Source organism: Lepus europaeus, chromosome 6 (genome assembly GCF_033115175.1).
Source record: "Lepus europaeus isolate LE1 chromosome 6, mLepTim1.pri, whole genome shotgun sequence".
Taxonomy (NCBI): Eukaryota; Metazoa; Chordata; class Mammalia; order Lagomorpha; family Leporidae; genus Lepus; species Lepus europaeus.
In genome coordinates, this window is record NC_084832.1 from 16,784,309 (window position 1) to 16,799,396 (window position 15,088).

At 39.8% G+C, this 15,088-nt stretch overlaps 1 protein-coding gene across 4 annotated transcripts in view; it reads left to right on the forward strand.

Annotated features, from left to right (window-relative positions):
* UGGT2 (UDP-glucose glycoprotein glucosyltransferase 2) overlaps positions 1-13,406 on the forward strand; it is a 263,834-nt gene extending 250,428 nt beyond the window's left edge. For 2 of the 4 annotated variants that reach the window (XM_062194019.1, XM_062194017.1), the window contains 3 exons: positions 5,878-5,994; positions 11,510-11,636; positions 12,924-13,406. In XM_062194019.1, coding sequence (XP_062050003.1) covers positions 5,878-5,994; positions 11,510-11,636; positions 12,924-12,946 — 267 coding nt within the window. In that variant the 3' untranslated portion in view covers positions 12,947-13,406. Of the gene's footprint in view, positions 1-5,877; positions 5,995-11,509; positions 11,637-12,923 lie in introns of those variants that run through there. The other 2 variants (XM_062194018.1, XM_062194020.1) reach the window with 2 other exon arrangements.
* Positions 13,407-15,088: the final 1,682 nt, after the last annotated feature.

A 15,088-nucleotide genomic window follows, 5' to 3' on the forward strand; every position in this document is an offset into this window, starting at 1 on the left:
AGAAAGTCATATTGTCTTTCTTTGTTCATGTTTCTTGTATTACTACATTCACATTTGTGCATCTGGAGAAACACTTGCTGATATCTCCTCTGAAGTCCTTGTTCTTAGAAATATGCCTCTGGCTAATCCTCTGCCTAGTGGTGCCGGCACACCGGGTTCTAGTCCTGGTCAGGGCGCCAGATTCTGTCCCAGTTGCCCCTCTTCTAGGCCAGCTCTCTGCTATGGCCCGGGAGTGCAGTGGAGGATGGTCCAAGTGCTTGGGCCCTGCACCCCATGGGAGACCAGGAGAAGCACCTGGCTCCTGCCTTCGGATCAGCGTGGTGCGCCGGCCACAGCGCACCAGCTGTGGCGGCCATTGGAGGGTGAACCAACGGCAAAGGAACACCTTTTTCTCTGTCTCTCTCTCTCACTGTCCACTCTGCCTGTCAAAAAAAAAAAAGAAAGAAAGAAATATGCCTCTGGGAGTAGTGGGATACCCATACCTTCAGGGGATATCCAGAGGCATATGCTAGGTAGGACCAGGGAGCTCTGGCCAGAATTTGTGGTTGAGGCAAAAGTCCACAGTAACACCCAAATTATGCAAGGTAGCTCACCTTTGTCGTCAGTAGGGGAGAGATGATTCCCTGGCTGGTGTAACTGATCACTGCCTCTGCCTTCTCTTTGCCAACATGAACCTCTCTGTGCTGACACCCCTACTAACTGAGGTGCATGAACCACACAAAGAATCTGTATTCCATAGTGTGAGTATGGATCCCTCCACAAAGTCCATTCCTGGCACTCAGGAAATTCTGAGCTTCTGGAGTCAGGCTCAGTAATTGCCCAAAAACCCAGCCACACCCTACACCCTATTTCCAGCCTATCACATAGTCACAGGCTGCAGGGAATCCATTTTGTGCCCTGTAAGCCTCCCTGTCCAAAGAGAGAGCTGCCTCATCCCTGAGCCTAGCATGTTGGTGGGAGGAGGGAAGTGGAGGTACCCTGCCCCAACCAACTCTCCAGACTAGACTCCACTGGCCTCATTCTGTGAAGATGGCCCTCAGCCACTGGTTACCCTCGTTGGGTTACCCTCCATTCACAGTGAGGCTGGAACCCTGTGTGCCACTTTGTCTACCCAGGCTCAACATCAGTGGGGACCATGGATTTCTTCCTGTCAACATCCACCAGAAGCATGTGGCCTGCTGCAGTCTCTACCCACCTTATTCTGAGAAGATGACACTTCTCCCACTGGTCACTGGGCAGCTTATTGTGGGGAGGGGAAGGAAGCAATGTGACCTCTGTTCATAGTTAAGTAGGCATCCTGCTCCCTGCCAGTTTGCCTGGACTCAAAATCAGCAGGGACCATGAGTCTTTTCCCCAGGTAAGATCACCAATGAAACACGGGCTTCTGCACACTCCACTCACTGCATTCTGGGAAGATGGCCTCCGGCATCTCTGCCAGCCACTAGCTTCAGGAGTTGCTGGTGGTGTCCCACAAGATGCTGTGTATCTGTACAATCTTTCCATATACTTTTCACTGAAAACTTGTCACCAGCTATCTCCCAGGAATCCAGACTTTCCCCTGTTCTCCTGATATGTTCCTGGTATAAAAATCAGTGCACTTTTCTCTATTCAGTCATCTTGGAATCACTGAGGTCCAAACCTTTAACCTGTGGACTCTTCAGGAGTGTTCAACCTCCAAACCATTGCATAGGCATACTTGAAAAGGCTTGTAGAAAATGGAATTAAAAGATAAGTTTGGATATAAAATTTTTTTGAAATCCATGCATATGAATGATCTTCAAAACAAAGAAAATGCATATTATGGAAAACTCTGCATAGATTTTTCAAGTTTCTTGAACCAAAATGAACTGATCTTTTAAATCTGTTTTTCCAGAAACTTTTTAAAGTACCTTCATATACCAGCAATGAACAAGCAGAATTTAAAAATAAAAACACAGTACCATTTACATTAACATCCCCCAAAATATTTAGGTCTAAACCTAGCCAAATATGTGCAATGTCTATATGAGGAAAATTATAATCTGATGAAAGGAATCCCAGAATAACCAACCACATGAAAAGATATTCCATGTTCATGGACAGGCTGACTCATTGCTATCAAGATGTCCTTTTTACTTACTTTACAACCCAAAATTCAATGCAAATCTAAAGCAGATTGTTTTGTGAGTGTTAACCAACTGATTGTAACGTTCACATGGGAAAGGAAATGACTCAGAATAGCTAACTTAATATTGAAGAATAATATTACCGGACTTTGAAGTCTTACTGTAAAGCAGTGGTAATCAAGGCAAAGTGGTATTGACAAATAGATCCATGGAACAGAGAGCTGACACATGTACATTTAATCAAGTCATGTTTGATAGAGGAGCAAAGACAATAGAGTGGAGTAAAAATGTTCTTTCGACAAATAGTGCTTGTATAACTAGAAATTCCATATAGAAAAATAAATGTAAATACAGCCTTAAAACCTTCAGCTAGAAGACAGGGAAAATTGTCTCTGATTCATGAAACTCAGAATTGCTGGTGAAACACACACACACATCTCATGCTAAGTTCTTTCATTTTAGCTTCACGAACATGAATCTTAAGGGGAACATTGATTCTTACAGATAAATTTGTTTATGACTTGATTCTGTTCTCACACATTCTTGGGTGCTTATTTCACACATTCCCCCCTTACACTTTCCCCTAATTCCTATATAACCAAATATCTACTTTTTGCCTCTATCAGTTTGTCTAGTCTGTACATACCCCATAATTGATATCATACATTATGAGGTCTTTTGTGTCTGGCTTCTTTCGTTTAGCACAGTATTTTCAGGGCCCATCCATATTGTAACATGTATCAGTACTTCAGTTCTTTTTATATACAAATACCCATTGCATAGATACCCAGCATTTCATTTATCTACTCATCAGGTAATGAGTATTTGGGTTGTTTCCCAACTTTCTAGCTACTATGAATAATGGAGCTATAAACATTTGTGTACAAATTTGGTTTGGACATGTGTTGTCAGTTCTCTTAGGTCATGGGATAACTCTTTAACTTATTTTAAAATTGTTTTTAATTATGTGAAAGGCAGATAAAGATAAAAAGAGATCTTCCATCTACTGATTTACTCTCCAAAATCTTGCAACAGCTTGGGGTAGGCCAGACTGAAACCAGGAGCCCAGAACTAAGATCTCATGAGTGGGAGGAACTCAGGTACTTGAGATATCATCTGCTATTTCTGAGGGTGTACATTGTCCAGAACCTGGAATCAGAAATGGAGCCAGGATGCAAACACAGGCACTGAAGTATAGGGCATACTTAAGCACTGAACCAAACACCTACCCCAGTGTTTAATTTCTTGAAGACCCACTAAACTGTTTTCCAAAGGCAACATGTTATATTATGTCCCAACCAGATGTATTTGATGGCTCTAATTTCTCCATATCTTTTCTTACTGTTACGATTGCCCATCTTTTGTATTATATACATTCTAGTAGATGTTAAGTGGTTTCTCATGATGGTTTTGAGTTGCAGTTCTTAATGGTCAGTGGCACTGCATCCTTTTATATGTTTATTGGTCATTTGTATAATCTTCTTTGCAAAAACATCTATTTAAATCCTTTGACCACTTTTTAAATTGGTTATCTTTTTGTTACTGTGTTGCAAGTTCTTTATATATTCTAGGCACTAATCTTGTCAGATAAATGATTTGCAAGTATTTTTCTCCCATTACATTGGTTGTCTTTTTGATTTCTTGATTGTGTCTTATAATGCATAAAAGTTTGATGCTATCCAATTTGTTGATATTTTTGTTGTTGTTATTGTTGCTTTGGTTTTATATCCATGAAATTATTTCCCAATTCAAAGTCACAAAAAATTTGGGCCCCTGCCTCACATGATGTACAAAAATTAACTCAAAATAGATCAAAATCTAGTAAGGATTAGACCCATAAAACTCGTAGAAGAAGAATAATGAGATTTTAATCAAATCCTGTTGATTGGAGATACTATAGCATTAAAGGATATTGATATCTGAGTACTCAATTAAGTGAGCTGAAAATTGAATTTGTCAGAGAGGAGACCATGAAATGGAAATTATAGAAGACTTAGTCTAGGATAGGACTTATGTGAGTAAGTTACTCAAATAAGATGGTACACCACATTTTTTAAGAAAGTGTTCCAAGGAACTAAGAGTATCAGAAGGAATAGTTTCTATTATGTAATCACCATTTTTAGAGCAGTGCTTAAACAAAAAAAAAAGGCGGATAGTACTTAGATTTCCATATTTCCTGAATATATATTCTATTTCATTGATCCATCTGTGTAATCTTTTGCCAGTACTACATTGTCTTGATTACTGTAGCACTTATGGTAAGACTTTAAGTCTGTTTGAGTCAGTTCTGTGACTTTATTTCTCTTCAGTATTGACAAATCAGTCTTTTTCCTTTCATATAAATTGTAAGATCAATTGGTGGTCAGTATCCACAAAAATAATTTGATAGGACTTTGAGATGGTATTGAATTCATAGGTAGAACTGGGGAAGACTGACATCTTTACAATATTGAATCTTCCTAACCGTAAATATGGAATAACTCTTCATTTATATCTGTCACCTTTGATTTCTTTCATCAGAATGTTACAGTTTTCCATAGAGGAATATACTTTATTGAATTTGTATCAAATTATTTGTTTTTTAGTGCTAATGCAAATGATTTTTTAAATTTCAAATTCCAGTTATTTATTGCAGATATACAGAAAAGCAGTTAAGTTTTGTCTATTAATCTTGGATTTTATCACCTTGCTACAATTGCATATTGTTTCCAGGAGTTTTTCCTCATTGATTCTTAGGATTCTCTGCATAAACAATCCTGTTATTTGCAAATGATGATTGTTTTATTTCTTATTTCCAACCTATGTATCTTTTGTTTACATATTTTATTGCTAGGACTGGAAGCCTGAACTTCCAGCATGATGTTTAATGGGAATGTTGAAGCTATGACTCAGAGCTTACATAGGACAGCTAATGCAGTCATCCTGCATGCCCTCTGGCGGAGAGTATGCCCTTTGCTTGGAATGCAAATAGATGTTCTGTGGGGAGAGGAAGGGAAGGGCAACCCCTCCAATATAAGCAGTTTTAGGTGGGGACACGGGTCTTTAAATCTCTCCACAAGTCTCTAACATAGGCTCATTTTCAAGTCAGCATCTTTTAACCCAAATGTCAGCAGTGTTTTCTTTCTTTTTTCTTTCTTTCTTTCTTTCTTTCTTTCTTTTTTTTTTTTTTTTTTTTTTTTTTTTTTTTTTTGACAGGCAGTGTTAGACATTGAGAGAGAGAGAGAGAGAGAAAGGTCTTCCTTCCGTTGGTTCACCTCACAAATGGCTGCTACAGCCGGCGTGCTGCACCAATCCAAAGCCAGGAGCCAGGTGCTTCCTCCTGGTCTCCCATGCGAGTGCAGGGCCCAGCAGTGTTTTCATGGAAATCCTTGAATACTGAGGAATGGGAAAATTATCATGGAGCATTGTTTCCAACAGGGAGAAGAAAGGTGACCTCAGACTCTGCAGATTGTACTGGTGACTGAGGCAGATAAAGATAATGAGGCTGTCACTGTGGTCGGGAAGAGGGTGGGTACTGAGTGATGGGTTTCTGGGCTTCCCTGTTCATCCCTGAGGCTAGTAGTGAGGTCTAAGGGTGATGCAGATGTGGTACCAGTACATGGGTTCATTTAGGACATGAGCTGACTGAATCGTGTTAAGTATTTAAAGCTTAAAATACAGACCTACCTCAGATCTGCATTTTTATGACCCATTTACAATTTTAATATCTTCAACTTTTCCCTCTCCAACTCTAGTATCTATCCTTTTATGTGTAAATCCTTCTTTTCTATAGGATCTTCCCAATAATATGATTTACCAAGTTGCCATTAAATCTCTTCCTCAAGACTGGCTGTGGTGTGAAACTTGGTGTGATGATGAATCCAAACAAAGAGCCAAAACAATTGATTTGGTGAGTGCCTATGATCTCGTTTGTATATAAGCATATAGGGAAATGTACAAATAGAAATATATTCTGTGGGTTGGTTGGTTTGTTTTTGAGACAGAGAATGAGACAGATGGATCCCAGATGCCCACAGCAGCCAGGCTGAGCCAGCGCTGAGGTGGGAAATTTGATCCAGGCCCCTACATGTGTGGCAGAAATCCAACTGTTTGAGTCATCATCACAGCTTCTGAGGATCTGCATTACCAGGAAGCTGGAGTCAGGAGCTGGTACTGGAAGTGGAACCCACACTTTCCAGTAGGGGATATGGGTGTCATAACCAGCATCGTAATCACTAGGCAAATACCCACTCCTATTTTCTGTTTTACAAATGGAATAACACGCATACTACCTCATTTTTTCTAATGCTCAGTCTATTACATATTTACATAGGCTATCAAGTAGAGTGGCCCCTGAGGCCACCCTCATATTTGATAATTTGCTAAGATTTGTGTAATACAAAATAGAGCTGTATTCATGGTTGTAGTTTATTATAATGAAAGAATTCAAAGAAAGTCAGCAAAGAGAAAAGGTACATGGGATAAATAGAAAACCTGATGCAAAATCCCATGAATCATCTCTGTGTGAATCACACAGGACAAGCTTAATTGCTCAAGCAATAAGACATCCCACAATATGTGGGAAATATTACCTCTCAAGAGGGCATGTTATAAACCCAGTGGCAAAAGTTTGTATTGGGCCTGTTCACCACATAAGCACCCTCTGCCTAGCACATACCAAAATCCTGAAGCCCTGAGAGTGAGGTGTTTAGCATTAACCATAATGTTTGCCCAGACAGCAAGGCACACTCTTACCAGGGAATGGTTGGAACCCTCCTCAAGCCTAAGTTCCCACAGGCCAGCCAAGGGCTAGCCTTACAAGCAGGCCTCTCTCAACACAACAGTCTCAGGTTGCTGTTAAACTCTTCCTGCACAGAGTCTTGAAGGAAAGACCATGAGCTGGCCAAAAGTGTTCATAGATAAAGTCACCTAAGTATCTTTACAGTTTTTTTCCTCTTGACAATATCTTTCTCAAAAGATAATTTTGTCTACTTAAATTATCCAAAACATATCTATTTTTCTTCCTTATTTTTCAGAAATTATTTTTCTTAGATTTTCATTTTAAGCAATTAAATTATGCCATTATTTGTCTCCTAAATATAAATATTTCAAGCTAATTTATTGTACAGCCATCTAGAACTTATAGTTCAGTATAATATTGTCTTTAATAACAAAATAATACAGTTCTTTTTCTGACTATATTGTTTTTCATGTGCTGACTTAAGTATAGAATAATTATAAGCTCTTCACTGAAGAATAAACTATCAAAATATTAGCATTTGTAAAATTTTGATTAAAATAAGGAGGCAGGACAATGAAATATAGGGAAATTACCCAGGTATAAAAATCCAACTTCCTGCTAATGCAGATATGAAAGTAGCAGTGATGGTTCAAGTACTTGAATCCATGCCTCCCATGTGGGAGAACAGAATTGAGTTCCTGGTTTCTATCAAAAGGCTGGCCCAGCCCCAGACATTTCAGGCATTTGGGAAGTGAATTAACAGTTGGGGGAGAGCTGGCTCACTGCATGTGCCCTAATAAATTTTAAAAAGTAGCATCAAACATGTTGCAGTAGAATCATAAGTGAAAGAATGTAATGGAAATAAAAATAAACAGAGTCCAGTGGGTTAAGATGCTACCTGCAATGGCATCCAATATTGGAATCCTGGTTCAAGTCCCAGGAGCTTCCGATCAAGCTCCTGCTAATGCACTTGGGAAAACAGCAGCACTTGGGCCCATGCCACCTGCAGAATAGAACTAGGTGGAACTCCTAGCTTCCGCTTGGGCTCCTACTTGTTGTGACCATTTGGAGAGTGAACCAGCAAATGGAAAATATTTATCTCTGTCTTTCCCTCTCTTGATCCATTGCTTTGCCTTTCAAGATAAACAAATTTTTAAAAAAGTAAAGAAATGGCATTGAGAGTGGACTAAAGGAATTTCATAAGGAAAATTCAAGAATATTTCTGAATATAAATATTGAGATGTTATTAAATTTGTGTTTTTTGACAAATAAGGTTGTGTCACATAGTGGTAAGATTGGTCTCCTGGATAGTTTGTATTTAGGTTAACATTAGCTACTGTAACAGACTCCAGAATTCCATGTAGCACACCTAAGTAGCTATTAGAAACCTAATACCCAGAATTTTTACAGGGGCTTGGTAACTATCCAGCTCCAGATGAATCCAAATGATGACAGGACCCAGAGATGAAGGAGCCACAGGTTAGATGGATACAGTTAGGTGGGCACAGGCCCCTTGCTTGGCGATTCTGGAACCTCTTTCCATCCACCTGTGGGGTCCATCATCATCTGGATCTGCTCCTTCCAGTACCGCAGCCACTTGCTACATGTGGCTGTAAAGCCTTAAAATACTGCTATCCTGGGTGAGGTGTGCTATAAAGTATAAAATATACCCTAAGTTTTGAAGACTAAGTACAGTTTTTTAAATGTAAAAATATAGCATAACTAATTTTTATATTGATTACATGTTGACTAATAACCTTTTATATATTATCTCACCTATCCTTTTTACCATTTTATATGTAGCTACTAGAAAATATTAAATTACATGGTTTCATTTTTTAAATGTTTAAATTATTTTAAAGGTGGAAAGAGATATTCCATCTACTGGTTCACTCCATAAAAGCCACCAGTAGCTGGGGCTAGACCAAGCTGAAGCCAAAAGTCTGGAACTCAATCCAAGTCTCCCACCTAGGTGGCAAGACCCCAGGACCTGAGCCATCACTTGATGCCTCCCAGGGTAGCATTATCAGGAAGCTGGAGTCTTAAGTGGAGCCAGGACTCCACCACCCAGTCACTTTAATATGGAATGCAGGTGTCCAAGGAGCATCTTAACTGCTGGGCCATATTCCCTCACCTCTTTTATAGTTTTATAGAAAAAGGCTTGGCTCCTTGGTGGGAATTGGTCATGTGGCCTTATCTAAATGTGCAGAAGCTGAGAAAGGTCTTTCCTACGTGGACAGCTACTTCTGCATAGATCTTGGTGTTCAGAATAAGCATTCCTCTCTCAAAAACACTTAAAAATGAGGGAATGTTAGTCTTGGTCAGGTTCTTTTGAAAAATTGGAATGCAGAAAAATCTTAAGGAAATGATCTAAAAAGGATGTCAAAGGCATGACTGATTGGTATTAATGCATGTTTTTATGAATGTCATGATACAGTTTCAACTCTGTTTCAATCATGGTTTCTCAACTTTGGCATTACTGGCATTTGCTGTGGGGGCTGTCCTGTGCACTGTAGGATATTCAGCAGTGTCTCTGCTGGTACCCACTAGAAGGCAGTATCCCTCCTAGCAACCCCCCAAGCCACAGCTTGTTAATCAAAACTCTAGATTTTGCCAGAGCTACTTTGAAGGGCAGGATTGCCCAGTTAGGAACCACATGTAGGAGCAGGATTGTGGCACGGAGTTAAGATGCTACTTGGGATGCCAACATCCCATATTGGAGTGCCTGGGTTTGAGTCCTGGCTATTTCCTATGTCAGCTTCCACTAATGCATGCCCTGGGAGGCAGCAGGTAATGGCTCAGGTAAGACCCAAATGGAGTTCCATGCTCCTGGTTGCAGCCTGGCCCAGCCCCACTATTGCAGGCATTTAGGGAGTGAAGCAGAAGATAGAGATTCTTCCTATCTTTCAAATAAATGAAAATAAATTTTTAAAAATGAGGAATCATTGATAAAAACTGTAGCATCAAAAACACTGTAGCATAACAAAATAAAGGCAACATCATATTTTTTATTTTAATAGCTATGCCACAATTTTTTTAAAAAAAAAACTTATCTATTTTAAAGTCAGAGATCTTCCATCTGCTAATTCACTCCCCAAATGGCCACAATGACCAAGGATAAGTCAGGTTGAAGGGTCTCCCACATTGGTGGTAGGGGCCCACGCATTTGGGCCATCTTCTGCCAGTTTTCCCAGGCTATTAGCAGGGAGCTGGATTTAAAGTGGAGCAGCCATAACACAAACCGGTACCCAGGGGCCGGGACTGTGGCACAGTATGTTAATCCTCCACCTGCGGGGCCAGCATCCCATATGGGTGCTGGTTCTAGTCCCAGCTGCTCCTCGTCCCATCCAGCTTTCTGCTATGGCCTAGGAGAGTGGTGGAAGATGGCCCAAGTCCTTGGGCCCCTGTACCCGTTTGGGAGACCCGGAAGAATCTCCTGGCTTCAGATGGGTGCAGCTTCAGCCATTGCGGCCTTTTGGAGATTGAACCAGAGGAAGGAAGACCTTTCTTTCCGTCTCTCTCTCTCACTGTCTGTAACTACCTCTCAAATAAATAAAAAATCTTTAAAAAAAAATTGGTACCCATATGGGATGCTGGCATCTCGGGTGGTGGGTGTACCGCTATGCCACAATGCTGGCTCCTTTGCCACAATTAAAGAGAAAATAGTTACATAATTGCAGTTTATAGGAGACTGCCTGTAAAGTTCTGGAAAAAAAAATCCTGTTTTCCACTCTGTTTAGGAACATATCACTGAGGAAAGAAATCCAACATGGGATAAACTGCAAGTATTTGGTGAGGAAAGGACTAAGACAAAAGGTTCCTGGCTCATGACTAATTTTCAAGTTGAGAAAATATCTCACAAAAAATGGGCTTCAAGTTACTTTCAGTATTAATATTTTAGAAATAGCAAATGGGTGCCTTTGCAACTTGGTGAAGTTTATGTTCTTCCTGTTGCATTTTCTCAGTGCATCCTCTCAGTGCTCAAACCAAAGGGACTGGGGTTATCTTTGATGTCTCTCCTCATAGCTCCCATCAGCAAATCCTGTCAGCCACGCCTTCAAATACTTCCAGCATCAGATCTTTATTAACCATGAGAGATTTGCCTTTTAACCTCTATTTAATTTCCCCTGAAAGTGTATTAGATGGTGGAACAATAAGAGGTTATCTTATCTTAGAGCTTATTTTAATTTCTTTTGCAGGCAAAGAAAGCTAAGGTATATGCATCCCCATATATTTTTGTGACATGTACAGGTCTTATTATTAGTGAATGTGGAGTTGGAACTGTGAGAACTGAGCTTTGGCTTCCATTGCTTTTCCGCAGTGCCTGTAAAGCAGACTAGTCCGCTGAGTTACCTTACAGAGTGGAAATGTAACTGGAGCTCTGTCACAGCATGGGTACTGAACTGTTTGACAAGTTTTTATGAACAATCAGAATGTCTTTTAAGGATTTCTGTTTGAATTTGTTTGTAGTATTTGTATATAAGCAAAGAATAATATATAACTTGTGATTTTGTCATTTCACTCAATCCTGTCTACTTAAGTTTCTAGCATTTCAAGTACTCATAGGGCTCTGCTTTTTATAAAATGTACTTTATTTGCTCAAGTAACAGGAATGTCCTCAAGTATTTCCTTAATGCTTCCTGCAGCATGGTTTTTCATTAACAAATTTTATTTAAACTTTTAGTGCAATAATCCCAAAACAAAAGAACCCAAACTAAAAGCTGCAGCTAGGATTATCCCAGAATGGGTGGAGTATGACACTGAGATACGCCAACTGTTAGATCAGCTTGAAAGCAAGAAGAAAAATGCAGGTAAGTCATCATCCCCTGGTTGGTCATTGTCAGATACCTGGAGACCTTAACTGTTTCTATGTTTAATGAAGGATTTCAATATAGATAGCTGACAGAGGTTTCCTCTGTAATGAACATGCTTTTCTCCAGCAGGCTTCTACCCTGAGTGGGAGGGTTAACTGGTAGCTGTCAGTACTTAGGCATGCTATACACCTGGCAGGCTTTCCTCTAGGTAGGTGTATGGAAAAGGAACAGATCAAAGCCCATCCCATACACCACCGCCAGAGTCCCAAGTGAGGGTGCTTTACTCAAGAGCATTGAGACCTTTTCAAAAATCTTTTCCTCTCTCTTACTCTCCATTCCTCTCTCAAAAATAGGTTTCTCTATTTGGAATAAATAGCAAGTTATCAGTTTCTCTCTGGGACACAGAAGACTCAGGCGCCAACATGTGCAGATTTTCTAGACAGGCTGTCACTTAACTGCCTCGTGGTCTGAATCACTACCCAATGACTGTTTCTGTTAGGAGGCTTTCTCAAGCTCCCCCATCAGGAAAGGCAACTGTTGGGCCCAGCCACCTATTTGGGGGTAAAGTGGTTTTATGTCTCAGCATCCTCCTGTTTTCCATTTCTGGAAATTTATTGGTAACTCTGCTCTCACAGGGTGTCATAACCACTTCCCTCATCTCTGTTGTTATGTTGTTTTATACTTATTATCTTTACAGTGGGATGTAGTGAGGAGTGAAGCTTCTTCTGCCATCTTGAATTTTGTAACTGGATGAATTAAAATGATATTTTCAGTCAAATTAAAATTTAAAGTTCTCAGTGCTCTTGAATCAGTCTGTGACAACTCAGTGATGCAGAAGGAGAAGCAACCATGTTGGTCTGTAAGAATATTCATTAGAGTTGATCTCACATTTGTATCACATCTGCATCTGAGTGCTCTGTCCTCCTATCATAGAAGATCACCACTTTGAGCATGGGAAATGATCTATTAGTATTCCTCAAAGCCTCCATCGGCCAGACAGAGTGCTAGATACTACAGATAACAGAAGTAATACATTCCTTGTATACATGAGTCATAGGAGCTGACACTCTAGGTAGGAAAAAAGGTAGTTAAGATGCAGTATAATAGATACCAGCATATACAAAGTGCTTGTTTCATGTCACAGAATGAATCATATAGATACTGGGAGAACAAAGGGCCCTCGGACAACACATTGGCTTTTTTCTGTATCACTCACCTTGGTGACATTTAAGCTAATTTTATATTTACAATTTCAAGAACTAAATAAACTTTCCTTTCCTACAGTTTTGGCTCATGATGAACTCTAGCACTGGTTTTATAAGAAGATGAAAGTATGACAAGACACCTGCCACTTGCTGGAGAAGTGTGGAGCTACTGATAAGACTATGGAAGTTTTATTAGATCAGTGACATATTGTTCAGTTTTAAAAATCTCATTTAAAATACATGTACTTAAGTTTAATTTATGTATGAAATGACAATTGAGTATTTAAATTATTCATTTTTCTTGATTGCTTAAAACACTGTATTTTTACCAGTTAAAATTTGATGTTCTGCCAGATAATCTCATAGAAAGTATCTGACTAGCTGGTCCTTTTCTATGTTTATCAAGTCATCCATATCCAATTCCAGCTATATGTGCACCCATATTTTCTTATTTATAAAATTATTTAAAATCAGAGAAATCTATTGTTTTGTTCTGAGAAAAAAAAGACTTGGTTATCTCTGAATAATAAAAACTAAGTCCATTTATGTCTTAACTACTGTTTTAAAATGGATGTTGCACTGTAATTGTTTATCTTAAACCGTATGTTTTAATCTTGTGCTGTAATTCTATTTCATGATGTCCATGGGTATATATGTTTATATCCATGGGTATATATTTTTTTCTAAAAATGACTACTTTGATAGGAACTCAGTTAAGAATGTAAATAATTTGTTTTCCATTATGTATTAATAGATAAATAGCAATAGTATATATTTTAAAAACTATCCAAATACTCTAGAATCATACAGAATGGGAGCTAGAAGCAGCCTCAGTACCATTTGGAACCTCATCCCCAGAAGAGTCTGATTCAGTAGGTCTGAAGTGGACTTGGGAAATCATGATTCTGCTGATAAGTCTGAGAAACATAAGTTTAGCCAAGTTCCACCCAACCCCATGTGTGCAAGCCTCCCTTACTAGGTTCTATTATGTACTTCCTCAGGCCATCTTCTAAATCTGCAGGGCAACAAAGAAATCCCTATCTCAAAAGATAGCCAGTCCATCTTTGGAGAGCTCTGCACAGAGTTCCAAATAAGCCTGAAGCTACCCACTGATAGTCTCTGCTCTTACTCATTTGAGTTCTTCATACCTAGGCTAATCCTCTTACACGTCCCAGCAAAACCCAGAGTATTTCCCCAGCAGCACCATTCATTGATTCATTGCTATTAAGAGATCACCTACCCTCCTCTCCCCTCTGCGCACCCTCCCTTTGTTACTTGTCCATGTTTGTTTGATAAAATACATGACTTAGGTGCGGCCTACTCTTGGGGAACTAGATCATTCCTATGGATTCAGAGGATCCTACAAGATGCTCCTGAAGGCAGAAGTAAATTGGCCTGGGGTACCAATTCCATGGAGCTTTCTGGCTTGCTCCTCTTCAGAGTATCAGCTAAGAGACTCTGAAATCCCAAATCAAATTACCTGGAGGGGCCAGCTCCGTGGCGCAGTAGGTTATTTCTCCACCTGCGGCACCGGCCTCCCATATGGGCGCTGGTTCTAGTCCTGGCTGCTCCTCTTCCGATCCAGCTCTCTGCTGTGGCCTGGGAAAGCACTAGAAGACGGCCCAAGTCCTTGGGTCCCTGCACCCACAAGGGAGACCGGGAAGAAGCTCCTGGCTGCAGATCGGCGCAGTTCCAGCTGTTGCAGCCATTTGGGGAGTGAACAAACAGAAGACCTTTCTCTTTATCTCTTTCTGTAACTCTACCTCTCAAATAAATAAATAAAATCTTTTAAAAAAAAATTACCTGGAGGCCTGACCAGGTGCTTATGGCAGAATCCCTTGTCAGCTGATATTTTGCTTTCTGTTATTTCCACTTCTGTAATTCTTGTGATGAAAGAGGAGCTGGGTACACACCTGATTCCCAACTTCATTACCAACAGCCACCTTCTCCAGCATCCTGGGTTCCATATTGCGTAAGTAAAGCTAAAGTTATAGAATAATGTAAACATGATCTCAGTGGCTCCCCTCCTTGTTGACAGTCTTATTTGAAGAGCTAAATTTACATGTCTCATTTCCAAAGGCATGATAACAAAACTGATTTATAAGTGAGCTATTTCACTCCAGGGAGACTTGATAAAATGCTATATCTAAAAACCTGTTATGCTGAACTATCAGTACATACAAACTGCTTTGCCATACAAAAATCTCTCCTCCTCAGGAGCCTTTTACGAAACTGACCTACAGG